At 39.9% G+C, this 26,652-nt stretch overlaps 1 protein-coding gene across 5 annotated transcripts in view; it reads right to left on the bottom strand.

The window, feature by feature from the left end:
* Positions 1-13,022: 13,022 nt before the first annotated feature.
* NOSTRIN (nitric oxide synthase trafficking) overlaps positions 13,023-26,652 on the bottom strand; it is a 64,976-nt gene continuing 51,346 nt past the window's right edge. For 4 of the 5 annotated variants that reach the window (XM_046659614.1, XM_046659616.1, XM_046659617.1 and 1 more), the window contains 8 exons: positions 26,335-26,433; positions 26,114-26,239; positions 22,073-22,181; positions 21,090-21,178; positions 18,178-18,303; positions 17,123-17,237; positions 15,891-15,980; positions 13,023-13,234 (listed from right to left, as the gene is read on the bottom strand). In XM_046659614.1, coding sequence (XP_046515570.1) covers positions 13,098-13,234; positions 15,891-15,980; positions 17,123-17,237; positions 18,178-18,303; positions 21,090-21,178; positions 22,073-22,181; positions 26,114-26,239; positions 26,335-26,433 — 891 coding nt within the window. In that variant the 3' untranslated portion in view covers positions 13,023-13,097. The remainder of the gene's footprint in view (positions 13,235-15,890; positions 15,981-17,122; positions 17,238-18,177; positions 18,304-21,089; positions 21,179-22,072; positions 22,182-26,113; positions 26,240-26,334; positions 26,434-26,652) is intronic. The other variant, XM_046659615.1, reaches the window with a different exon arrangement.

The following is a 26,652-nucleotide window of genomic DNA, read 5'->3' as shown; positions in this document are numbered from 1 at the left end:
TTTTTGTAACATTTCTGTGTGCTGTTTTCTTTAAATTATTTTAATTAAAATCTTAGGACAGAAACTTTATAAAGTTAAATATGTTCTTTTTAAAATGAAAGATAGCTGGGCTAGCCCGGTGGCCTAGTGGTTAAGTTTGGCGCGCTCTGCTTCAGTGGCCCGGGTTTGGTTTCTGGGGGCAGGACTACATCACTTGTCAGCAGCCAGGCTGTGGCAGCGACCCACATACTAAGCAGAGGAAGATTGGCACAGATGTTAGCTCAGGGTGACTCTTCTTTAGCAAAAAAAGAAAGAAAGATAGTATAAAAAAATATGTATATATTTGTATAGATATATATATTTAATGGCAGGCATGGGTAGTTTATGGCTAGCCTGGGAATGGGGATTTGTACAGTCTGCACTGTGTCTCAGTGATTTCCAAGCTTTTGAACGTCACAGACTAGTCATATTAAAAATAACGAGGAGGGTGGGACAAGCCTAGGGTTGGGCAGTTTTTGAAATGTGCTTCACAAAATGAATACTGTCATCCTAATATCATAAAGGAAAGAATATTTTTATCTCACACCAAGGTGGATCTTCAGTTAAAATAAAGGACAAACCTTCATATCAGAAGAAGGTTGGCAGTATTCTACTAAGACATCTAGAAAAGGATCTAATTTTGAAAATCCAAATGTGGGAAATTTACAACCAATTTCCATTTTGTAATATTTATGGTCTGGATGTAAGTTTGCCATTTTTGGAGTCTCCAACACAGACCAGAACGCAAGTATCCACTTCTAGGGTTGCGTTTTTGTCACCGTGCTTTCCTTGTGAGTTTGGTTTTATTTAGGTATGTTGGCTGTAATGGAAGTCACATAATACTATTTCAGGATATCGTGGAACCTAAAAGCCGTGAAACATTGGCCTCCGTGCCTCTAGTTCCTTCTGTCTTCTCCCTGAAGTCTGGAAAAAAGTTCAGGCCAGTTGTCTAGTTAGAATAGGAAGGGAATATTTTTTTTTTTATGGTAAATATTTTTATTGTTAGTTTTATCAGAAAAACTTGTATGACAATTTCTGATGCATAAGTTTATCAGAGCCAGAGATGATCATTTCTTCTAGAAAAGCAACCCTCTGAGGTTAGAATGGAAGACAAAGAAAAAACAGATTTCACTTTAGAATTTACTGTCACCAAGCCCTCAGCAGCACAATTCCTTTATATATCACTTGAACATTACATAGCAAGTCATCAACAGAAAACAGACCAAAAACCTTATATCCTTACTCTTCCAGTCAATCATCAAATTTTCTTAGATCTCTGAAAACACGAAAATAAAAATCATTTCAATAACAGCATCCAAACACCATAGACGTTGTAATGAGGTGCAGCAGTCCAACTTTAGGCCTCTTATTGTCCAGATTTCAGCTGAAATAGCCTCCATCGGTTTCTTAGATTCTATCACCTTGGTTGGGAGGCCTGGCCTTGCTGGGGCTCAACAGACTGCAACACTAAACACGTCAATGATCTATACTGAGAATGCGGTGTGAGTGGGTTTCTAACTCTTCGGGGACTCGAGTGGGAAGATGACGCACCCTGTGAACACAGCCGAGTGCCCCTGGGTCGTCCCTGAGCTGGGTTGTTTGACACAATCACTTTTCCTCAGAGGCCAAAGTCTGCGGTTTGATCTTCCTGGCGGCTTCCAGAACAGAATCCACGTTTAGGAAGGGAATATTTTAACGGGGAGGAGAGTGAGCAAACTATCCAGATTTCCTTCACATTTGGCCTTATTTTTTGACATACCTACATTTAAATGAATACATAAAACCATATCAAAACCCAACTTTGGTTTTTGTGGATGTAGCTTGATTTGGAGCTCAGATTCTATCAGCTATTTCTTGTAGGATTCTTAGCTCTTTCTTCTGGGTTGAGTCTCCATGTGGTGGAGCTCAGCAATTTCAAGCTCATCCCAATCCCTGAGCCAATCACTGCAGATTGGGGGGGTAAGTACATGCCTTGGATTAGACTAGATCCCCATGAAACCCAGTTGTGGAGGTAGATTAACCTCAGCAACTGAGTTAAGAGTGGGGATGTTACAGTTCTCTAAATAGAAAGAGACTAGATGTTTGGCATCAAAAAATAACAGATGACTGCTAGAGTCAGTACATATTTACTGAAATCCCTGTTGAAATATATCCAAGGAACAAACATAAAACTTAAGATCTTCATTCACTGAAACTAGAGAAAGACCATGTCTCATACCACAAACTCTTGATACAATGTTTTGAACCACAAAGTGAGAAGGCACCAGCCATTGACGTGGCTTGCTTTAGTAAGAAATTCTAAAGGATCCTTTTCACCTGCAAGTTAGAGAAATGAAGATTGGGGAGGAGAGAATAAATGGGGAGCTCCCCACTTAGGGTCCATTTCTCCTCAAGGACAGCCATTCTTCACTTGTAACTGGCAGTGGAGTTGGGGCAAGATCTGGAAACAAGACCATGTAGCAGGAAAATCACAAAAGCACAGTGTAAGAACCAGCTTTGCTGCTGGGATCCAAAGTCAAATGTACAAAGAAAAATGCACAATCATACCAAAAAGGGCCTTAAGCCATAGAACTTGATAGAGATTTCTCAGCTGGGAATTAAATTCACTCCATAATTGGAATTGGTTAGGACTGGCCACTAGAATAACAGTTAATACTTTTTTAGTCTTTCTTATGTGCCCAGCACTGTTCTAAGCCTTTACACGTACTACTTATTTATAGTCCCTCAGCAACCTGTGAGGTAGCTACTATCCATAACCTTGTCCTACAGGTAAAGAATCCAAGGTACAGGGTTTCAGTAACTTCAAGTCACCCAGCTGGTAAGTGTTAGAGTTGGGATGCAAACCTAGGTGGCCAGGCTGGCACCGAATCCACGAGCTTCACCTTGACTACACCTTATGGCTTTCCATGCTGTACTGCGGGGGGAGTATGAAGACAAAGTTCTTAACAAAGATTCCAAACAAACTTGAACTTCTGTAATATAATTTAGCCTTTGTGTCTCTATAGAAGTATAATGACTAAGAGGAAAAAGGTAAACTGTTTTGAAAGCAGAAGATTATGTTTTGTCTAGATCCTTAGGAAATAACTTCACTAAGATGACGAAACAGCCACAGATCTCAGGGAAACACTGAGCAGGGTACCTGGCCTTTAGAGCCCGGAGGGCTCACTGAAAACAGCCTCCAACCCAGGTCTTTCTGGAAACGGTTGATGGAGGGCTACTGACTTGTAAGTCTTCATCTGTTCAATCACATACAAACGTCCTAATTTTGAGGTTTACTTTGTGCCAACCTAGGAATATTCTAGAGGTGATATTATTAATGTATTAGCTTAAAACTTAAAGTTGATACATTCTGAAAATTGTACTTTGGATGATGGAAATACACACGAAAGGCAATTTGACCTATCCTATTAAACTTGCTCTTTTTATACGTTGTATTTAAGATGGTATGTTGTAAAAATGAAATAATTTGAAGCATTTAAAATCTGCCTGATATGGAAATAAAGCACAAGATACAAGATAAGAGATTTTCTTAAATGGAAAAAAAAATATGCACAAATAGTAAAACATTGAAATGGAATCTAAATGGGGTCAACTAATCAGGTCCACATTTTTTTAATAAAATGGAACAATGAGATCTCTAAATTCAACCACTATTTAAGTTAAAAAAAACAAAGCAGCACAAAATCTGCTAAAGTATTCTACTAATAGATTTGAAGTTCTGATTTCCAGGCTAATGAGGACTAAAAAGTGTTGCTTCTCTTCCAATTCAGAGAATTCCTGAACAGAGACCATTAGTTATGTTTCAGTTTGTCTACCATGACAACAGATTGCCTATTTGGCTATCACATAGAGTAGTGTCTGGCACATAGTAGAAGCTTAGGAAATATTTCTTAATGGTAAACACATTTCTAGACTCAATAGAAAATTATTTAATGGGAAATCAAAATTATACCTTTGTGGGGCCGTCCCTGTGGCCAAGTGGTTAAGTTCGCATGCTCTGCTTTGGAGGCCCAGGGTTTCACTTGTTCAGATCCTGAGTGTGGACCTAGCACCACTCATCAAGCCATGCTGAGGTGGCGTCTCACATAGCACAACCAGAGGCACTCACAACTAGAATATACGACCATGTACTGGGGGCTTTGGGGAGAAGAATAAAAAATTTAAAAAAAAAGATTGGCAACAGTTGTTAGCTCAGGTGCCAATCTTAAAAAAACAAAAATTACACCTTTGAAGAGGAGCTGACTTCTTCTCAGGCATGTTGCTCAAGTGTTCAGCCATTCCTAGAAAGTAAAAATGGCTCTACTGGCAATTCTTGACTTAATGACAAGCTGAAAGAGAGCAAGATTCTTTCTGAATAAAGACAAGGGCTTTTTCTAAGTAGAAAAATTGTCCACCAGCTAAGTAAGTAAACTGGAGCAATTTAATATCAGCTCCTTTCTTGGTATTGTAAATATGTGGTGGTGAAAAGTATGAACAATGTACAGTGTGGTATGATGTGAAGAATGTTTAGAGATTAGACATGTTCTCCTCTTCCCTTGGCAACTGAGAAAGCTGGAAGTAGCAGCTGGAGATAAGGTCTAACAAATGGAAAAACTTCAAGGAAGAAGTTATTTTACTCAACTTAGTAGATTTATGAATTTGGAAAAGGATGCTATTTAAAATTCAAATAAATATGACCTGTATAATGGTAAATCTTGAGTACTCTAACTTGTTTTGTGAAAAATTCTGTTCAACCATAATTCCATAATTCAGCCAGAATACCAGCATCAACATGTTTTGTGGACAAACTTGAGAATTAAGATGTGGTCCAATCTTTGCTCTACTATTAAAATTGATACACAATCTTGGGCAAGTCATTTAACCTTTTTGAGCATCAGTTATCTCATCCGGCCATACAGCACTACGTGTAGTTTCCCAAACTTGCTATTTCCCTTTTTTTGTTGATCAGGCCAAGAAAGTTTTCTTCTATTCTCAGTTAACTAAAAGTAATTACCGTGAATGTTTGTTGAATTTTATCATGTTTTTTTGCATCTACATAGATTTTCATCTTGAATCTGCTAATGTGGTAATTTATATTAATAGGCTTTTTAAAAAATATTAATCTTGCCTTCCTGGAACAGATCCAACTTAGCCATGATGTACAATCTGTTTTGTGTATGTGAGGAAGATTGGCCCTGAGCTAACATCTGTGCCAATCTTCCTCTATTTTCTGTGGGATGCCACCACAGTGTGGCTTGATGAGCGGTGCCAGGTCTGCGCCTGGGATCTGAACCCACGAACTCTGTGCTGCTGAAGCAGAGCACTCGAACTTACCCACTACACCACCGGGTCGGCTCATGTGCATTCTTTTTTTATTTTTGTTTTTTTTAAATAGTGTTGGATTCAGTTTGTGAATATTTAAAATTTTTACATCTATAGCCGTAAACAAGATGGCTTATAATTTTCCTTTGTGTATTAACTTTGTCTGATTTTGTCATCAAGGTTATCCTAGGTCCTAGACCCTTGAAAATAGTTGTGTCCCCCTTTCTTTCTGTTTCCTAAAAAAAGTTTGAATAAGATTATCTGTTTTTGAACTCACATATAAAACTATCTGGGACTGTGTTTTCTTTGAAGGGGAATTTTTTAAAACTACTCATTAAATTTTTTGATAGTTATTAGATTATTCAGTTATTCTATTTCTTTGTGAGTTGAATTTTGGTAATGCATATTTTTTGAGAAATTTGTCTCTCTTGCTTACCTTTTTTGCAAATTAGTAAAGTTGTTGAGTACCTAATTTTAGCTTTTAGTTATCTTCTGCATCTGTAGTGTGTCTGCTTTTTCCTTAGAAATAACATTTATTATGCCTTTTTCTCTTCATCTCACAGAGGTTTGCTCAATTTATTAATCCTTTCAAAGCTTTGTTCAATCTTTTATTTTGTTTTATAGTTCATTAATTTCTGCTCTTTTCGTTTCTGTTACTTTCTTTGGGTTGATTCTGCTGTTGTTTTTGTAAATTCATAATTAAGATGCTTAGTTCATTAATTTTAGCCTTTCTCCTTTTCCCTATAGCACTTTTTTTAGCTGCTTTCCTGGAACTACAGGTTTTAACATGTAGTAACTTTCTTACTTTTTATTTCTAACATCTTCTAATTTTCATTGAGATTTCTTTGATCATGGGTTATTTGGAAGTTTGTGTGTGTGTACATGCACGTGTGGTCATATGCATGCAGGCACACACATGTATGTGTTCTCCAAATGCATTGGGTTTTTTTCAATTATCTTTTTTTAAATAATTTTTTGAAGCTTCCTTTTATTTGTTTGTTTGTTTGTTTATGTGTGTCCCTATGTCCCCTGTAGTGTACATTTGTCCCATTTGTAGACACTCTTCTTCTTCTTTTTTTTTTTTGGTGAGGAAGATTCAGCCTGAGCTAACCTCTGTGCCAGTCTTCCTCTATTTTGTACATGGCTCACTGCCACAACATGGCTGCCGATGAGTGGTGTAGCTTCCCTGCAGGAACTGAAACCAGGCTGCCCAAGCAGAGCACGCTGAACTTAAATCACTAGGCCATGGGCCTGGCCCCTTAATAATTTATGACTTACATTCTGGTGAGACAATTTCTAGAGACTTGCTTTGTGGCCTAGTACATGATCACTGTTTGTATATGTGTGTTTTCCAGTTGTCAGGGACAGCACCTTCTAATCTGCCTATAGTACTCACCCCCTCCTCCCCTAATTACACTCAGCTCAGACGTTCCCTGACTTCCTTCATCCTGATTTATGCCCCTCCTAAATGTTCTCATAACCTTCTTGACACACCCCTATTATTAGTATTTATCACAGTGTATTGCATTTGTTTCTTGGTCTGTGTCCCTTACAAAAGAGAGACTGAGGGCTCTTTGAGGAAAAGGGCTCATTGTTTTTAGGACCTAATATCTAAGTGACAGATCCATAATGTTCCAACCACTCAATATGGTACCTTCTATTCACCCTTTAAAGTCTGGTTGAAAGTCCCTACTCCAGAAAATGGTGCTGTGAGGCGGCTGGGTTATTCTGTCCCTAAAGAAAACAAATATAAAACTGAACAAATTATTAATACAACCACTTCACGGTAAGCAACAACTTGAGATGTGTTTATTCATGAAAACCTGCTACGGTATAGGGTGGATGAGAACAGTGAATTCATCGCCAACAAGTACATGGACAGATGCTCAGCATTGCTTGACGCTAGGGAAATATAAATAAGAATTACACTGAAATTAAAATACACCTGCTAAAATGGCTAAAATTTAAAAGACTGATAATATCAAGTATGGAGGAGGATATGCAGCATCTGAAATCTCATACATTGCTGGTGGAAATTCAAAATGATATAGCTACTTTGGAAAACAATTTGTACTTTTTTTTAAGTTAAATATGCATTTTACAATTCTTCTAGATATCTACCTGAGAGAAATGAGAATGTGTCCCCCAAAAATTTGCTCATGAGTGTTTATAAGAACGTTGTTCATTATGACCAAGAAAATAGAAACAACCCATTGGGACTGGCCCAGTGGCATAGCGTTAAGTTTGTGCACTCCGCTTCGGTAGCCCGGGATTCGCAGGTTTGGATCCCGGGCATGGACCTATGTACCGCTCATTGGGCCATACAGTGGTGGTGTCCCACATACAAAATAGAGGAAGATTGGCAACAGACGTTAGCTCAGGGCTGATCTTTCTCACCGAAAAGAAAAAAAAAGGAAACAACTCAGATGTTCATCAATTGAAGTGTGAATACATATACACCAGGGAATACTACTTAGAAGTAAAAACGAAAGAATTCCTGATCCATGCAAAAACATGGATGAAACTCAAAAACATCATGCTAACTGAAAGAAACTATTATACAAATGATGACTATGATTCCATTCATTCAAAATCCTGGAAAAGACAAAGTCTTCAGGACGCAGATCAGTGGTTGCCTGGGGTTGTGGGTCAGGGCAGGGATTCACTGCAAAGAGGAAACTTCCAGGGGTGCTGAAAGTGTTTTAACGCTTGAACGCGATGGTCATTGCCAGACTATACATTTATCAAACTCAACAACTGTAATCAAAAGGGTAATTTTGTTGTGTGTAAATTATACCTCAAAAAAGGTTTAAAAGAAATGGAAAATAATGCCATTAAACCATAATTTTGTACATGCAAAGTGTTTTACATTGTATTGCAACATATTGTTTCCATTTTTGTCTTTTCCACTAGATCATGAACTCTTTGAGTGTAGGGTTAGGTTTACTTAGTTTTTGAATCTTTATTACTTGGCCCATTATCTGGCACATAGCTCCCCATTAAAATGTTCACTGGGTAAGTGGCTGAGTAAATGCACAAATAAATGAGTGGGTGAATAGATGAGTTGGGCTATATAATCTCTGAAGTCCCTTCCTGACCCCAAGATTCTAGGTGTCTATCCTTTACATACTGCGGCTATTCATTAATCAGTTTAAAAGAAAAATTCAGTATGATCTGAAAAAAAAATTGGAGTGAAGTTAAATTCCAAAGCATAAAATTCAGTCATGAACCTCAATACAATCCTATGGTTTATTTCAGCAAGTTCAGCTTATCTAGTGTGGTTAAAAATGTTCTGATTAATCAAATATTCTGATAAGTATATTAGGACACCATCAAGCCTTATAGAAGTGGAGGAATACCAATTAATGTAGGAGAGAGTGAAGATCATAACATTTTGGCCTACAAGTGTAGAGCTCAATATTTCAGGACTTATACTGTACAATAAAATTTACTTTACCTATTATATACTTTTAATACACCTTTAGGTGGGGCATATTTTCTCTAGTTCGATCCATTGCCACTGTCTCCTAAAGTGTGACATTCGACCCATTTCATTTATTCATTTTACCTCCCTGGCCTCTAAAGTTATTTGTAGTTGCTTCTCCTGCTCAAAAGATTAGACTCAGGGAGCCAAATGGGGAAGAGCATTGGTTGTATTAATGGTAAATCAGAAATGGGGAACAGAGTTTAGATTCTAGGTAAACAGGTGCTTTCTTCTTCCTCTCTCCTAAATTGTAGATAATATGTTTCTTCATCTGACCAGCTGGAGCAGAGAAGGTAGACCCAGCTGGGTAACGTGGAGCCTAACTGAGCAGGACTAGTCTACCATGTCTGAACAGGATGGTCAGAGAATGGAGAAGGTGGAGAAGAAGGGAGCGAATGGGAGGATGGGAGCTGAGGGGTCGAATAAGCAGTAGAGAGGAATGGACTGAAGTGGGGAGAGCTGTTTGCTTCTCATTCTCAAGTGTCAAGATATGGCGCATACCATGCGTTCTTTTGTCAGGGAGATTATCAAGTAAGTGGCTCAGAAAGAGAAGAAAGGTTCTTTTTGGAGAGAGTGTAATGAAGGCCAAAGTATTCCTTCTTCCCTGGGCCAAGGAAGAGCATGAAAAAGAAAAAGAAAAGGGACTGCTAGCTAGAGCAGCCCCACAAGGGAGAAAGACTTCTCCAGCGAGGTCCCCAACACTACTCATCTTTAAAAACTTACTGGATCAAAAGGAAGGATGTTCCTTTTTTAGAGTTGGCTCCCTGGGTGTATAGTTTTTCTCCAACAGTGTGCTCTTTTCCCAGTGTGTCTGATGTAGTTTAGACAACATTCTCAGGATTCATTGAAGTAAGCTGGTGGTTCTCAACAGGCAACTTGCATTAGAATCACCCAGAGTGCTTGTTGAACCACAGATGGCTAGGTCTCTGAGCGTAAAGTGGGGGCTGATAATTTTCATTTCTAACATAGTACTAGTTTATATCGGTGCTGCTGGTCCAGGTACCACACTTGGAAAAATCCCTGGAGTAAGTACCTACCATTTGCCCCAGGGTGAGGAAAACTCAACTTACAAGCCAGCTGAAACTAAGATCAGTAACATCTTTGCCACCTCATATACCTGGCTAGCCTGGCCCCAGTCCCTTCTGGACACTCCCTGGTATGATTCCCTTCATTGTCCCTAGATCTCTGTCATTAGTCCTGAGCCTTAGAACCAAGGTCTTTGTCCAGCCAGTTCAGTCTGCTTTCATTCCTGGGTTTGGCTTCTCCTATCCCATAGTTCCTTTGAGAAAGAGATTTTCACTCTAATTCTGTGCAAGTCTATTTACTCCTACCTCAGGTTAAAGCTATTTTCCTCCACATTCCTGTGACGCCGATCAGGTTAGTATCCACTGGGATCTCTCCCTTAGGCGTTCCCAGGCCGCAGGCATCCACACGTCCACATAGTTTCCCTGAGCTGAGCTCCCATCTGCATAAGCACAGCCTGGATTCTCTAGCTTGCTGGTTTCTTACTCCTGTCCCTGTGACTGCCCTGCGGGAGGCGGGGACCCAGCCCCTCCACTGTGGATCACAGCATGCAGGAATCTCTGACACTTTCATGTAGCTGCATACTCTCTACAAAATGTTCCTGATCTTCTCTGCCATGTCCCTACCTTCTGGTCCAGGTCCTAGTCTCACCTTCTCATGCCCCCCACACCCACTGCCCCCGTCTTCCCTGGGTCACACACTCTTTCTATGTAACATTGCAAGGATAACAGGACATGTTGTTAGTTTGATTATAATGCACTTCTCTTGCTTTGAATCAGGCTGATTTCCCCCCAAGGCCATCGCATCTTTGGGAGAGGAGGATTTTTTCTTGGAGGGAGAAACAAAGGTAATCTATGCTCAAATTACTAATCAGTTAAAGCTTTATCATACAGTACAATAAAATTTACTTTACCTCAAACTGAATATTATGTTATTTTTTGATGGATCTTAATATTCACTATGAATATTAACTATTATGGGTAATTGAAAAGGCTAGAAAATGAAATTAATAGATCTTTGTGGTTGATAGTGTGATGATACATCATCTTTTAGTCTACTAGACAGGAGATAAGTAGAATAATGCCTTCTGATGTTTTTGGTGAAAGTCTGGCTCTACTGCCTATATTTCAGGTTGTTAGTGTTGCTAAAACAGTTAGTGTTGCTTCCTGATGTGTGAAACTGCTTAGTGAAATATAATTATGAAAGCCCAATTAAGAGTTTAAAAGTATTAATATTAAAAATTATTCTATATGGAAGACTTTGGGACATCATTAATCTTCACAATATGCACTTAATTTTTACTTAAATCTAAAGGGCACCATTCCCATCTGTCCCAGCAGAAAATTCTTGCCCTACTACCAAGATATTCAACAAGTCTGTTATACCCAATTATATTTGTCTTTTATCTAGTTTAATGGTCGTATTTCTTTGAAGTTTAAAATTATATATCAGAGATGCAAAAAGAATTTGCAGCAACATTCCAAAACAAGAAGACCATTTATGTTTTCAGTTTTAAAACTGATTTATGAAGAAAGAGGCAGTGCCTTTCTTTGATAATTACTTCCAAAGAGTTTCAGGTCCTACCACTATTATCATCACTTTCTCTGTATAAATGATCCAGTGTAGGCTGCAGTCAATTGCTACAACATTTTTTATCCATCAAGGCTTAATGGAAAGAAGTAAGATGGAAAGGAAACATAAATTTGAAATCTCTGTTCATGGTCTAATGGCCTCTTATTCAGCCAACTTTCTACATGCAGAAAGGCTTTGTTAATACACCATTAAGGATGACATTAAAACTTCTGATCTGTTCTTCTAGGCTGTAAGGTATGCCTCCCATAACAAATTTTACTTGAGTTCCTTCAGGTCTGACAGCTTTATCTACAATATCTCTATGTGTTAGTTATATCCTGCTATAGGAGTGTAATGGTACAAAGTATAAAAAATACATGTACGTCGGTTTGAAAATTTCCTGGTTGAAAGTATAAAATTTGACAAATTAAAAAAAAAAAAAGGAGTTAGGGAACAGGAGAGTAAGGGAATGGATTTTAATTACTCCTTTAATGCCAGACTCTCTATTTGGCCCCAAAGTAAACATGCCCAGATGTTTCTGTCAACATCCTGACCTTCCATTCAATGGAGTGAGTGATCTCCAGGCTACCTTAGGCCATTTTCTGAAAGACGTTGCTGACCACTTTTGTCCATTCTAAAATGTTCCCCTTGGGAAGAGTTTGGGGACTACCTTCTCTCATTCCCAAACTTTTCCCATTACAGGGCATTTGAGGAAGCAGTATAAATCTTCCTCTCTGTAAATATTCCATTTTGATAGTGAATGTTGGTTTCTAGAACTTTCCATCCAAACTAGAGACTCATTAGCATTTAAAGGTCATTTTACTAGGAAGCTGCTTAGGGTATTCCTTTCCTAATGACCTAGTCGGGAAGTGCAGAATTCTTTGTTTCTGAATTAGTATATGAAGTTTCCAAACGAGCAAGGAGGTAGGAAATTTCAGGCACTATCTCCTTCCTAACCCTTTCCTACCCACCTTGCTCTCATTCTCAGATCCCCAGCCATCTCCAGCTCACACTCAGACTCACTCTAAGAGCAATTCTGGTTGCAGGCAGAGGGTATATAAAAAGCCACTGCCTCAGACGGTCGTTGGCTCAGCATGGAACTCCATTCTACCCTGCTCCTCTGCCCTGGTATCTGTCTCTTATCTACCACCTTCTCTTCTGATCACGTGGGATCATGGCCGCATCTCCTGATCCTTTATTCTACCATCTCCTAACCTGAGTCTGTCTTGCCTGCCTGTCTCTGCTGAGCTCTTCTTCTTGAACTTAACCTGTGTTTGGCCTCATTTCTAGGGCCCTGCTTGACCCCTCGCAGGCCTGCTGTGGCCTGTTGCCACCCAAGTCAGAGGAAAGGATCACCTAAGTCTTAATCTCTCTTGTGCTGCTGGAAAACTATGTGACTTCAGGAAAATGGCTTAAGCTGCTGTGGAATCAGTCTCTCTCTGTGTGACACAGGGGCTGGATTGGGTCACCTCTAGGGTCTCTCAGAATCAAAAACTCCAGGGGTTGCAGAGCCTCTTCCCCACCTCCCATATTTTGACTCTGTTTCAAGGAAATAACCAAGGATGCAGAGTTCTGCGACATGCAGGTGGGACTCCATCACCCATTTAAAAGATAAACTTGCAGAGACCGCAGCATTCATCTTTATTTGCACATTGTATGGTTTACAGAGGGTGTAAGGTGGTGCTTTCAGAAGCCTGTTTCATGCCTGAGAAGCCGCGTTACCAGCATTTGAAGGGAGCTCCTCCACATAAGCAGCAGGAAAATGGCCTTTTTTTCCATTTAAAGATCCAAACCACCATCCTTCTTCTTTTTTCTTGTATATAGTCACAATGTCACCTGTGAAAACACACATTCAGTTAGACAAATGGGTCTCTGCAGTTTGAGCACATGCCTGAGCCTGCTTGGTAAGACAGTTTTAAGGAGATTCTGCGTTCAGATTTACTTGGTAGCATTGTCTGCACATGATCCAGATGAAGTAAAATTTACCGAACGCTTCTGTATGAAGCAGGCGTAAGGCAGAGAATGCTAAAAAGAGTAAAATAATGGACAACCGAGTTATGCCATAAAATAGTTTTATTGAAAACAGAATTATGTTGGATCATATGCCCTTCTTGTGCTACCTGGCTCATTTTGGATATAGCTGATGGGTCGTCACCAAACTCTTTCTTGGTGTCTGTGCTTTAAGAGTTTCACATGTTGGTGGCCATGATAATTTGGTATGTTGACTACTTTGAGTACATCTTGGCTATGAGACTTTTCTTTAGATCAAGACAGCTTCTCTCCATGACACATGCCAGCTTCTAGTCCAAAGTTCCAACTCACATTTGCACAGAAATATAACTCCCCATTCAACAAATTAGATAACTTTAATAAAATATCAATGTGAGGACAACACCCCCCTTTTTTTGAGTGAGGAAGGTTGGCCCTGAACTAACATCTATTGCCAATCTTCCTCTTTTTGCTTGAGGAAGATTGGCCCTGAGCTAATATCTGTGCCAATGTTCCTTTATTTTTCATATGTGGGACACCACCACAGCATGGCTTGATGAGCAGTATGTGGGTCCGTGCCCAGGATCTGAACCCTTGAACCCCAGGCCACTGCAGCGGAGCATGCGAGCATAACCACTACACCACTGGGCTGGCCCCAAGACAATACTTTTCTAAAGCAATGATTCCAATAACTAGAATGCCTAAGAAACACCAGGCTCTTCTCCAATTCTCTATTTTTTTAAAATACTATTCTGATATTAATAACCCTGAAGCTTAACTTGGTGTCCCACATCCTCTGGCTAAGCCCCTCTCTGTGTAAGAGTCCTTTCTCTCTGGCTGCTCCCCGCACATCAAAGTGGAGACATGTGCTTCCTTGGGGATCCATGAGCTACTTTGCCTTTAGCATCATTTCTGAGGTAATTTTTCAGTCTTTCTTTCTTTCTTTCTTTTCCCCAGTAATTTTCTTTCTAAGGCAAAGGGGACTGTTAAACTCCCTTCCATCTCTGCTAGTCAGAGATCACTGTTTCTTCGTGTAGGAGATCATTCTCAGTCTCAGACCTCCCTCTACGGAGTTCTCTCAGGTCAGTAGATTGACACAATTTACTGACAGGAATTCAAACAAATAATTTAAAACCTTATTGCCAGCTTCCCTAGGCCTCCAGGGTCTCATTTCATCTGAAGAAAGCACTTAGGTTATAAAGTGTAAGTATGCTTTCAACCAGCAGAGAACTGAAAACAAACAAGATGCTTGATTTATTGGGTGACTATGTAACTCAAACTCAGCACCCTGGGTCCTAGGTGGCATCTGGGAAATGTGTTTTTTATTCATATGGAAAGCGGGAATACAGCATTTCATTTACCCACTTACTGCCATAGGATCCCTTACGATGACATGAGTAACGAGGTGACTTCTACAACACTGAAAGCCTTCAAATGAAGGCAACATTGATTTAAGATGAATGCAGGAGAGGATCTGTTTTCTATTTCCTTTTTTCTTGTCTTTACTAATTTCTGAACTGGAAGGAAAAGTAATTGCCTGGAGAAATCTAGCTGGCAAACTGAAAGGAGGTACCCACTAACCAGTAGCAAATACGTGGCGTCCGTGTTGTTTGGCTGCAAAATGCATCTTGACTTTCTGTTGGCCCTGAGCACCACATGCCGGTCATGGATAACAAGCTATTTCCTAAGACACAACTCTTTCTCACCAACCTTTTCACTTCCAGATCTCCGCCTTAGCTTTAACCTCCAAATGTGGTTGCTAGCTGGACACACAAAAAAAGTCGAGGCTGGTGACGTTTTCTTATTCAACACTGTTGAGGCCACATAACCCATTACATTATACCTTTTCATGTTAAACAAAAATCTCTGACACAAAGAAGAGGCTCTGATTCTGTAGAATGGTCATAAAACACTTTTCTAAGAAATAAGTGGGAGAAACATTAAGCTGGGAGCCCCCTGACCTGGGCTGTAGAACTTGCTCTTACGCTAAGCCATGAGAGGAGTTTGCTTCCCATTCCTGTGTGTTTAGCTTTCTGAAAAAGAAAAAGATGGGGCCGCATCTCTAATGACTTTCCTTTACTGACCTTCTACCCCAGTATAACGCTGTGGGTAAGAGCATGACGGAGTTTCTGAGTTCAAAGCTCGTGCTGCCGCTGCCTGTGACTTTAGCCAAAGTACTTCTATGCGTCAGTTTCCTCAGCAATAAAATGGGAATATATGACAATATCTGCTTCAAAGGGTTCTTATGAATATTAAATTGGACAGTGTGCTTGCAACAATGCCTGGCACACAATAAACGCTGATTTAAATGTTAGCTATTATTATTATATGAGCTTTAATTTTTGATGTGCTTTATCTTCATCTTCTAAGAAGGGTGATTACGAAGCTGAACTGATTAGACATGGCAGGAACTTTTAAGGCTGCCATAGTAAGATAGGAGTTTTATTCAAGTTAAGGCTTCCAACATGGCAAAGCAATTAAACTATTTGAGAATGATTCTTACCTTTTTCCAAATTCAATTCATCATCCTGCCTGGCTTGAAAAGAATATAAGGCCTTGCAGAGACCATTGCCGAGCTGGGCTGCACCGGAGGCTGAAAGTTGGATGAAGTTGTAATTACTAGTGTGGTGTCAGTAGGCACAATGAATGTGATCAGAAGCTCTTTAGTTATTTAACAGTGTGGTTCAGAATTTGAATATATTGACGTCTTCTCAAAGGAAAGTTTATAATTTTATGTAATCGATTCCATAACCATTCCTTGATTCAATAACCATTTATGATGTACCTGTGATGTGTATGGACTGTGTATATTATATAACCAAAAACCATACTATAATATAGAAAATAATAAGTATGCAGAAAAAAGTTATTGTAGTAAAGTTATTGTCTTGTAGTAATAATAACAAAGACAATAACTTAAAATTGTTTCCCACGTGAGTTTAGTCCACACCAGTTAGCTAATATCTGTGGCAGTTGTATGCACGTTTTAGGAGACATACATCGGTTTTGCCATTTAGGTATAGATAGTGGACACTCGGAGCATGTGCTTCTTACCATCAACCTTAGGTATTTACGGAACTGTTTTTCAAACAATGCAATGGTAAACCTTTAATATACCATCTGACCATAATGTTCTGAGTTTTACTGAAACACTTTTTTGCCAATTTCTAGTCAAGAAACTAGAGAATCAAGGTTCTGGTGACCATAGTTGAACAGTGAGGGACAATGACGTGTGCGTGTGTGCGTGTGTGTGTGTGTGTTGAAAGGTGAAGGGCAGTGGGGTGGATGGACAAATGACTAAAGTCAGACAGCTGGATAAGGGCGTTGGGTAGGCCTTGGGGTCACTGTGTTTTTCTCTCGGAGAGGACGGGATTTCCATGGAAGTTTGGAGAAGGTTGTAGAGACAGAGCTGCAGAGCTTTTCACGATGGTTTAGGGGTGACTGTAGGGGCAGCAAATTACAGTCTGTCTGAACAACGTGGGTATCAGTCACCTGAGGAAACTTTTTATACTGTAAAATTCTTTTCCCCTCCCACCACTCTTCTTGACTCCTCCCCGCCTTTTGGATTACATTTGCACAGAAAGCCACAAATTCTAACAGATTAATCAGTTCTAATGGAAATGTAAATTTCTCTGAGCCAATATATGTCAATGTGGCTCTAAAAATAAAACTTGAATGTAGCCATGTGCTTTACCTAAAGGACCCAGCCCAAAATTATTCTGGGCGTGGGATTACCTGTAGATGAAGAACTTGGAATTCTCTGCCGGTCAGAAGACGCCCTGCTCACGACATTCCCTAATCTCTTCATCAGAAAAGGCCGAGATATTTTTACATAACTATGTGTCTGCTGCTGTTCAAATAGTTAAAAAAAAAAAAAAGTCATTTTAACAACACTGTCATCAACAGTATTTATGAAAAGTGACTCTGCTGCAGCTATTTTCCTCAGGAACTTGTTTTTTTAACTTTTTGGGGGAGGACATAAATAAATTATCCAACATATTTCTAAATCCTACTCTAGAGCTTTCTTGCTTCTGAAGCTGTAATATTTTCAGAATTAGAAAATTACCATATTTTATAGCCTGTGTTTGCAATTCTGACCTGCACCTGAAGGTCAAATAATAACATTTTCAACACTATTTCTACAAATTCAACTTTAATTGGCTTTAATGCAAGTGAAATTATCATGATTTTGTCTAAATGATTGAGATCGTTTTAGAACTCGAGTTTCTTAGAAAGAAAACTGTCCCTTCATCGCAAGATGGTTATAGCTCCCCCTTCTGATAGGAAATGGAAAACAGCTACAAGCAATAGCTACCCAGTATATTCACATGCTCACCATCAATTCCTAAAGAGTGTAACCCTGGGAAAATACGTGTGTGTGAATTTTAAAAATTGTACTCATGCATTACCTACATTATATACTGTGTTAAATGGATGAGAGTAACGCATGTCACAAAATCTTACAATTTAGGTCTGTGTGAATACTAAAATTTTGATTTAATACAAATTTCATGTTCAAAGGATAAAGTCAAAGTATGAAGAGGAAGAAGAAAGAATCTAAAGTGTTTTTAACTTATATTAACTTAGTCTACAAAGAAATATTCATTTGTATTTAGCTCTTGTTTCTGTGCTTAAAAGGAAAAAAATAAATTTATCTTAAAATTCTGCAAGTGGGATTTGGGACACATGGCACATACAATTCATAACAGCTTTTTTGCCCTGATGCTCTTTAAGCCATTCCACCCAGCAAGCCAAGTCAAGAAATTACAATCAATCTCTTAAAATTTTACCTTTTCTTTCCACTTGAAGATGGAGTTACTACAGGGATGGCTGGGTTGAGGTCTTTTCTCAAGTTCTGCTAACACTGACGACAGTTTATAGGAGTTTGCTTGCAAAAGGTCTAGTTTCAAATTTGTCTGTGGATACATCATTTGGCCATGTGAGTAAATTTCTAGAAAATGAGGCACAACTGGGTGGGTAAAGGGATATACTAGGATAACTTCCAAAATGACAAAGAGGTCTAGAAAAGTACACATTCAACTCCTGTGCAGATATGCACGGAAAATGCTGAAGAGAGAAAAAAATGAACCATTTAAGCAGTCTAGAGGAAAGCCTTAGTTGTTGAGTAAGTCTTATTCTGGGCTCTTGTAAACAGGGTAAGCCGGGAACCTTGACAGATACGTTACTCAGGTACATTGTGGCAATGAATAGCTTTACTCAGTTTTCTGCTGAGGAATGAGAAAGGGAATAACAAGTGTTAATTGCAGAAGGTGACTTTTGGAGGGCCTTGCAGAAAGGCAATTGAGCCCTAGGCGCTCAACATTGTGAACAGAACTGACCTTATATCAATGGAATCAAACTAAAGTGATATGAAGTGAGGTTTTTGTTGTTGTTGTTGATGTTATGGTTTTTCTTGAAGAGGCAAAGTCTTATATTACCTAGAAAGTTTGCAGTAACACTTCTGGAAACTGGAAACAATATTCTGGGATATTTGAGTACAAAAACAAAGAGTGAAGCTAAAGATACACTCCTAGTCTTTTCCTGTTCTCAATTTAACCTTGAGCTAGAAACTTTATAATGATTTCTTTCTCAGACTGTGTTCAGTCAGGATAAATCAAATAACAGAATCTAAACATTGGAAGGGGCCTGCTCATTCAATCTTCTCCTGCCTTCTCTCTCTGTTTTCCACACCTGAAGCATGGGGATCCCTAATCCTAACATCCCTGCCAGGGGGTCACAGCCATGGACCAGACACCTCCAACTGATGGGGAAGAGCTCTAACGCCTTGAACAATCCACTGCATTGTGGGGCAGTTTTATCTAAGGTGAAATCAGAAGTTCCCCCTACCTTCTGCCACTAGACCTAGTCTGCATTTGAGAGCATCACGGAGCAAGACTCTTTCCTTTTCTATGTGGCACTTCTTCCACTATCTGAAGACAATGTCTATCTTAAATACCTCCAGTTTCCACAAGAGTTTCTCAAACATGCCTTGCCAAGATTCTCGCTTCAAATGTGATGCTTCAAGGACCAAGAGACAATGAATTAGGAAGACTTTAAATGAAAGAGAGTTTCCTCCTGCAAGAAACCTGGGTAACATGAAATCTACCAATATCACAAGTTTCATTCTACTAAGTGCAGAGGTGTGCAATGAAGTTACATGGATATTTGGCATCCACCTTTTGAAGGTTTATATTTGTTCCATCACTAGATCGTAAGCACCAGGAGTTCAGAAGTCAGATCCTCTCCCGCCTTGCATCCTCCACTGTGTGAATCACGCCAGTATGTACCCTGATGATCCTAATACATGTTCTATGCTGGTAATGACAATGACAAAGTTCTATGCAAGAATAACCAAGGAAATAAACATAACTTAATGCCATCATAAAATGCTCTATATGACTTTATTATGGCAAATATTATTTGCATCAAATTAGTTAATGAAACATTTTGTGCTGTCACAGAAAACATCCTATCGTCTGTTTTATCATTTCATAAAAATTGTAGCTGTGTGTCATTGCAGATGTGTTATACCTCTGTTCCCAAGTGAACAGAATTCAGGCCTTTCTTTTCCCAAGAAGCATTAGGTTTGTTTCTGCAACAGTGCCACCAATAAAGGAAGCCTTTGCTAACAAATAGATAAAATATATCTGGCTGCATCTGCCTACTTTCACCAAAGAATGATTGAAATTGCCCATTTGGACAGAATCATTAGGTACCTACTGTCAGAAGAGAATTGTTAGGCTATATGAAGGGAAGGAAAGCAGGCCCAGGTTAGTTTTCTGTATCCTTCAAAACATGGCTAAAAATTGTATTTCTTCCTGAAGTTTTCTTAGATTAACCCCAATCAACTTCCTCTCACTCTGATCACAGCAGAAAACCCTTATCTTGCACACACAGGTGATGTATATCTGTTTGCTTTTATTCCTCTATAAAATGCACGGACCTTTGCTAATTCCCCTGTTGACGCGAGTACCTCTGAAGTGGCCACCTTGTCCATCAATCCCCACAGAACACCCACCTCCCCTCAAAACAACCTCAGCCTCTAAAGCTGCTCCTTGCTTCCCCAAAAGCTTTCACCTCACACCCAGACTACCCTCTTCCTTCTGTGTGGTCACATCTCTTCTTTCTCCTGTTATTCTCAGAAGACCCTGATGTTAGCTGAGGAATGAATGGAAAACACCATTTTAATAACAGTTACCAGTTTTTGAGCTCTCATCTGCACATGGTGCTAGCATATTCTAGATAATATTTCATCGGCACAAAAACCCTTGAGGTAGGTACCAATATTGCCATTTTACTTTCGAGAAAACTAAAGCCGTCCCAGGTCCCTGTGAACAGCACAGCTAGATCTAAATACAGACCTTTCTGAACGCAGACCCTGTGTTTTCGGTCACTTTTCTTAACTGGGTTAAAGTACACGTGGTTTCCAGATCCTGAAAGAATGATTCTATTTTGGGGAATTCTATTTTAGGCACAATTCTCTTCCTGGGAGGATACTCAAGTGAACGTTTCCAAGTAGTTAGATTTTCCCAGATCTCTCAAACTATTTGTCCAGGAGCTGACCGTACAAGCTCTCTGACTAGATCGTTCTGTGTCATGAGAAAGGAAAGGCAAACAGAGGTCAAATGGGCCAGAAAACAAGCATTCTAAAAATAACTCTTTCATCATTAAATCTAGGAAACTGCACTCTGCAAATATGTACCTCGTCCATTAAGGCCGCTGTTGATCTCTGACTGTCCGCATCTGAGAAGGAGGAGTCACTCGAGTATGCTCTCAGCATCCGTCCCAGGCCTGAAAATGAAGTCATGCTCTCAGTCACTGTTCAGCCTGTCCTAAGGGGACACAGCTGAGAAGAGGTCACGCTCAGAGGGCCCTGAGCCCAGAAGAATTTCCTAAACCATTAGGGCAGTTTCCGTATGTAGTTGTTACTAAATTTTACTAAATGGGTGACCTTCACTTTTATTTAATGAAATCTGAGAAATACTGGTGTTTAAAGTGTCTTGACTGTTATTTTTCAAGATGAGCTTATGAATCCTCCTTGCTGACCCATTCCACGGAGGATTCCTGACATTTACCGTAATGGTAAGCTCTCCTTTGCTGTGGTATTTACATTTGTAATCATTTTGCTCTCTTGGATTTTCGATCAAGTATTACATTGCAATAGGTTGTTCTGTTCCACATAAAAGAAGCCACACATATGAGAATCAGAAGTGTGGAGTCATTTTTATTATCTGTATCGTTTTAGTGCTGCTGTACATTCTAGCATGCCTAACTTCTAAGTGTAGGATTTGATTTGAGTGATTTTTCACATCGTTCAGAAAGTTAGTTTAAAAAGAAATGAGAAACCAAAAGCCCTGTGCACAAGAGGTTTACCATGTTTTGAAACAGATGGATTGTCCCTCATTCCAGCCAATTTCAGAAACACAGTAAAATGCTACATTTCTGGAAATGGTGGTATAGTACTTATATAGCTCTCACAGACAGACCAAATGTCATTTTCCACTTTTTGCTCTCTCTTTTCTTCTTTTTTATTTTTCTTAATTCACATAAATTAGGTTTGACATATGGTTCTCTAAATGAGATGATCCCCTCCCAACGAGCAAAAGCAGGATCACCCTAACTCTGAATGGAACCTCCCAGTAGAATCCTCCCCCTTCCTGGGCCATCCACAGAGTCATTACACACCTTCCTGGTCTCTCGAGGCTTTTTCAATATCTCTCTGCAGTCTTAACAGTTTCGATTTTATAGAAGACTCTTGTCGCTCTTTACTCATTGCATTGTTAGGCTCTTCCTCCTTTAGGGAAAAAAAAAGGATATTTAACAATTTAAGGGTGAAAAAGGAAGAGTAGCTACTCCTAATCACACTGAGACTTTCACCGACTGGACCTAATTTTAACTTCACTGAAGAAAAAAAGTAAAAAAAAATAAAAGCAGGGTAGCCTTTGGTTTTATACAGCTTGCTCTAACTGCTCTAGACCTGCTTTCTAAGAAACCATCCTCTGACAATCCAAATGTAGCATCACGCGGGTGCCTCAAGCTAGGACGGCCCCAGGAGTGGAACAGATGTTTATGGTGGTCTGTGCTGGCTGGCTGCTGGGGACACCTGAGCTAAAACACATACGCTCTTCCCACAATGGGTTTATAATTTAGTTAGACCTTGAAGTGTAACAGTGGGAGACGTAGCAAGTGAGGGCCACGTGCGTTCAGGAATGGTGCAGACAGGAATGTGTGGCTCACCAAGGCAGGGCTGTGAAAGCTTCAAAGAGGTTTGAAAACTTAACCAGGATTTTTCGGTCAAAGGGAAGTAGGGCAAAGGGTACTCCAGGCAGGAGAAATGGCACAAGCAAAGGACACAGGGAGGACTGCGTGAAAGGTACCAGGAACAGTAAACAGACCTGTTGCTTGAGCAAACATAGTGGAAGAAAAAGTTGTCTAACTGGTTTAGGCGAGAGTTTCAGGCCGAAATAGGGATTTTACTAAGTAGGCTGTGAGAAGTCATTAATGATATCTCAGCTTTTACATACATTATTTCCAGGGTTGAACGAAAAAAAGATTAGGATGGAGTCGGTCGGGTCGGGAGGTGGCTGAACGTGGGTGTAGCAGAGGGACAGAAACTGGTGAAGAAAGAGGGAAAACTAATGACTGAAGATGAAAGTGGAGGAGTCAGGACTGATAAAAAAGGAGAAACACTAGGATCCTGAATATTGAGGGAGAGATTAGCTTTAGACAGCCATGAAGAAAGGGAGGGGTGAGGATTTAGAGCAAAGCGAATGGCCATTATAAAAATATAATGTATGGATAAAAATATTCTGTTTATGTATCATGTATTATATATCATAAAAGATTTCCTTATCTTCTTTATTACATGGGTTTCTTACAATAATTCTGTGGGATTGGTTTTGTTTTCTCCATTTTACCTGTGACACTCAGAGAAATAAATGAAGTTCCAAGACGAAACAGCTAGTGATTATTCCTGAAACCCAACCCCTGTGAACCCCAATTCTCTACCCGAATCCACTCTTTCACATGCCTGCCCAGGGCTGAGGCCCAAGCTGATGTCCCACCCCAGGTGAGCTCTCAATAAACTGCAAGGATGCCAAGTCCCAGCCCTCAGTCGTCCTTGTTGGAAGAATGCACATCATACTTTGGCTTCCAAACCAGACCCCAACTTTTTTCGTTTGTTTGGGGACACTTACTGTTTAAAATGTATTTTCAGGGATAGCTGACTATGGGGTCAACTTAAGGATCAAGTATACTGCCATCCTTTAACTTTCTTAAATTCGTCCTTCTCATCCAAAGATTTATTTGGAAGAAGATCGATACTGGAGGAGGCATATAAAACCTCGGACACAATCTTTTGAACATGGCCTTTACAGTAACCTTACTGATATTTTCACCCTGGTCATACCCTCCAATATTTACACTCAGATTGTTCTCCTGTCTTACCCTAGTCCATGTAAATTACATGGCACTAGATAAAAGCCAGTCTACACTTATTGCCAATGACTATAAAGTCAGATTTCAGACGTGTGTTGCTTTGAGGATATTAAGAAAATCCTATTCACTCATTTGGAGATACAGTCCATTCTCTTAGACAACAGATATGTAGTTAGTCTGGTTTCATAGAAACCAAAAGTTTCCACGGGCACGTCAATGAAAGATAAATTGTGACTGCTTAAATTTCAATAGAAGTTTAGTCAAATTTTCAAGGAGAATGACCCTTATTTTATTGACAGGTTAGTCAATAGAAGGATTTTTATAAGAAAGTGATAAATATATTTTATTGCACATTTTCCCATCTCAGGGATCACCTACACTATTTGGAAGAAAAAAAAAGTACTTTCCCCATGTAATCAAGTCTTCCTTTCCACTCCCATCTCTACTTTCGTTTCTGCTTCGAAGAGACATCGCTAATGCTAATTTGTTTTGCCTTTGCCAGGGTAGGAAAAGAAGATTCAGTTGAAGAAATAGCTGGCCACTCACTGCTGTTTGGAGGGTGGGGAAGGGGAAAGCTGGTCAGGACTCATTGCTGTGCCCAGATCTAACTGCCTCTCCCTCTCCCCCCATCTCTTGTTCCCTGAGCAGGAGTCCTGGGATGTTGACTTTGGCTATACTTTTAATCCTATAGGAGAAAATGACCAGCAGGTCAGGTCTAAACACAGCGAGGAATGAGCACCCCAATCTGGACCTTGAAGGTCTGAATGAAATACGACAGAGGGCACAGGGAGGAGAGATCACGAATTCTTCCTGCAGATTTTGGTATAATGATCAACTCCTAGAACACTACAATTAAGACAAACAACAGGGGAGCAGAGGACAAAATCTTTGAGGCATGACCCCAGAAGATGAAGAACTTACCCCAAGATAGCAGGGAGGCAAGATGCCTGGGCTCTAACCAGGGACACTGATCAGTTTTTGGCAAGGAAGTTTACAGGACAGTAGAATCATCCAAATGCCCTTGAAATAAGCTTTTGTAATTTGGCACAAGTTTTTCAAAAGCAAGAACCATAAGGAATCTGGGAAATAAAACCTCTCCTAGGTTTCATGCCTTTGTGCATTCCCCTCCACTCGAGTGTGAGCTGCACTTATTGACTCGCTTCTAACAAACAGGATATGATGAGATGTCACTTCTGAGATTAGCTTATAGAAGACTACTCTTCCCTCTTGGCACTCTGGCTCTGTCTCTCTTGGATCACTAGTTCCAGGGGAAGCAGGCTGGCATGTTGTGAGCTCTCCATAGGTGGAGAGACTCACATGGCGAGGAACTGAGATCTCCAGTCAAGTGAGCAAGGCCCGGAGGCCCACCATGAGCCACGTGAGTAAGCTTAGAAGCAGGCCGTCTCTCAGTAGAGCCTTGAGATGTCTGCAGTCCTGGCTGACACCTTGGTGGCAGCCTTGAGAGGGACTCAGAGGCACTCAGTTAAGCCACACTTGGATTCCTGACCCACAGAAGCTGTGAGATAATAGACATTTGTTTTAATCCATTAAATTTGGGGGTAATTTGTTATGCAGCAATAGACAACCAATATGATATACAGTGATTATTTACAAATCTCATTTGAAATGAGAGGAGAGCTCTACAGATACCCTGGACAGCCAGAAAGACGAACAAGTAGGTCCTAGAGCAAATTAATCCTGAACTATTGCTGGAGGCAAAAATGATAAAAACTGAGGGTGTCCTACTTTGGCCACATGATGAGAAGGCAAGATTCTTTGGAAAAGACAATAATGCTGGGAAAAGTTAAAGGCAGCAGGAAAAGAGGAAGATCAAATATCAGCTGAATGGACTCCATAAAGGAAACCATGGGCACGAGTCTACAGGTCCTGACAGGGGCTGTGGAGGACAGGACATTGTGTCCACCACTCATTCAGAGCGTCACCAGGAGTCAGAGCCAACTTGACAGCATGTAACAACAACAAATTTATAGATCATGAAACCTGTCTGCCTGGCATTGCTCTTACAGAAGACTGAGTATAAAGATTCAGCCTAAAGCCTTGCTTGACTTTCTTCCCTTCCAGAGAATACCAAAGACATGTTTCCATTGCCTAGTTTCTAAACTACACACTGTTTTTCTTATTTATACAGACTATGAAAAAAATTAATATTTTCATGTCAAAAACAAGAGCTATTTCCTTTACAATTGCTCTCAATGTTTTTCAAAATAAATCCCTCAGTGCACGACGGAGATTCCCCATTAATGGAACTTTCTCTCATTCCATACTTACAAAGTAATCAGTTAACAGGAACTCAGATTTATTTTCTGTAGATGAGACTGCAGTTTCTTCCACGAGAGCCTGGATATCTTTTTCAACATCTATCTTGCTGATGGCACAGTGAATCTGTGTGTGGTACTGCAATGCCAAGAAGCAGAACAAGGTTGCTGAAAATCTGTTTCCCGCCAGTTCTGACCACACCTACCAGAAATGGAGAAATCTTTACTACTCACCGTGGTCAGGGTTTGGCCAAAAACAGAAATATGTTGGCTGTACTGGTTTAAGTTATTGCACAAAAGTTGAATTCTTTCCTTCTCCAGCTCCAGGATACTCTAGAAAGGATAAAAAATGACATAAGATCAGCTAGTTGTTATGCAAAATTGAAGTCACCCAGCAAGCACTGACACACCCAAAGAAAGTCTGAGCGAACTGTCATGTCTGTGCCTCTTGATAATGTCATATCCAAACTGCAGTGAGGGGAGATTCCCAGGACAGGAATGGGATTTGGGGTCTGTCCTATTTACCCTCTATTAGGATTGATTTAACTCACA

This window comes from Equus quagga, chromosome 4 (assembly GCF_021613505.1).
Source record: "Equus quagga isolate Etosha38 chromosome 4, UCLA_HA_Equagga_1.0, whole genome shotgun sequence".
NCBI lineage: Eukaryota > Metazoa > Chordata > Mammalia > Perissodactyla > Equidae > Equus > Equus quagga.
The sequence above is the reverse complement of the archived record's forward strand: the minus strand, read 5'-3'. Positions and strand labels throughout refer to the sequence as shown.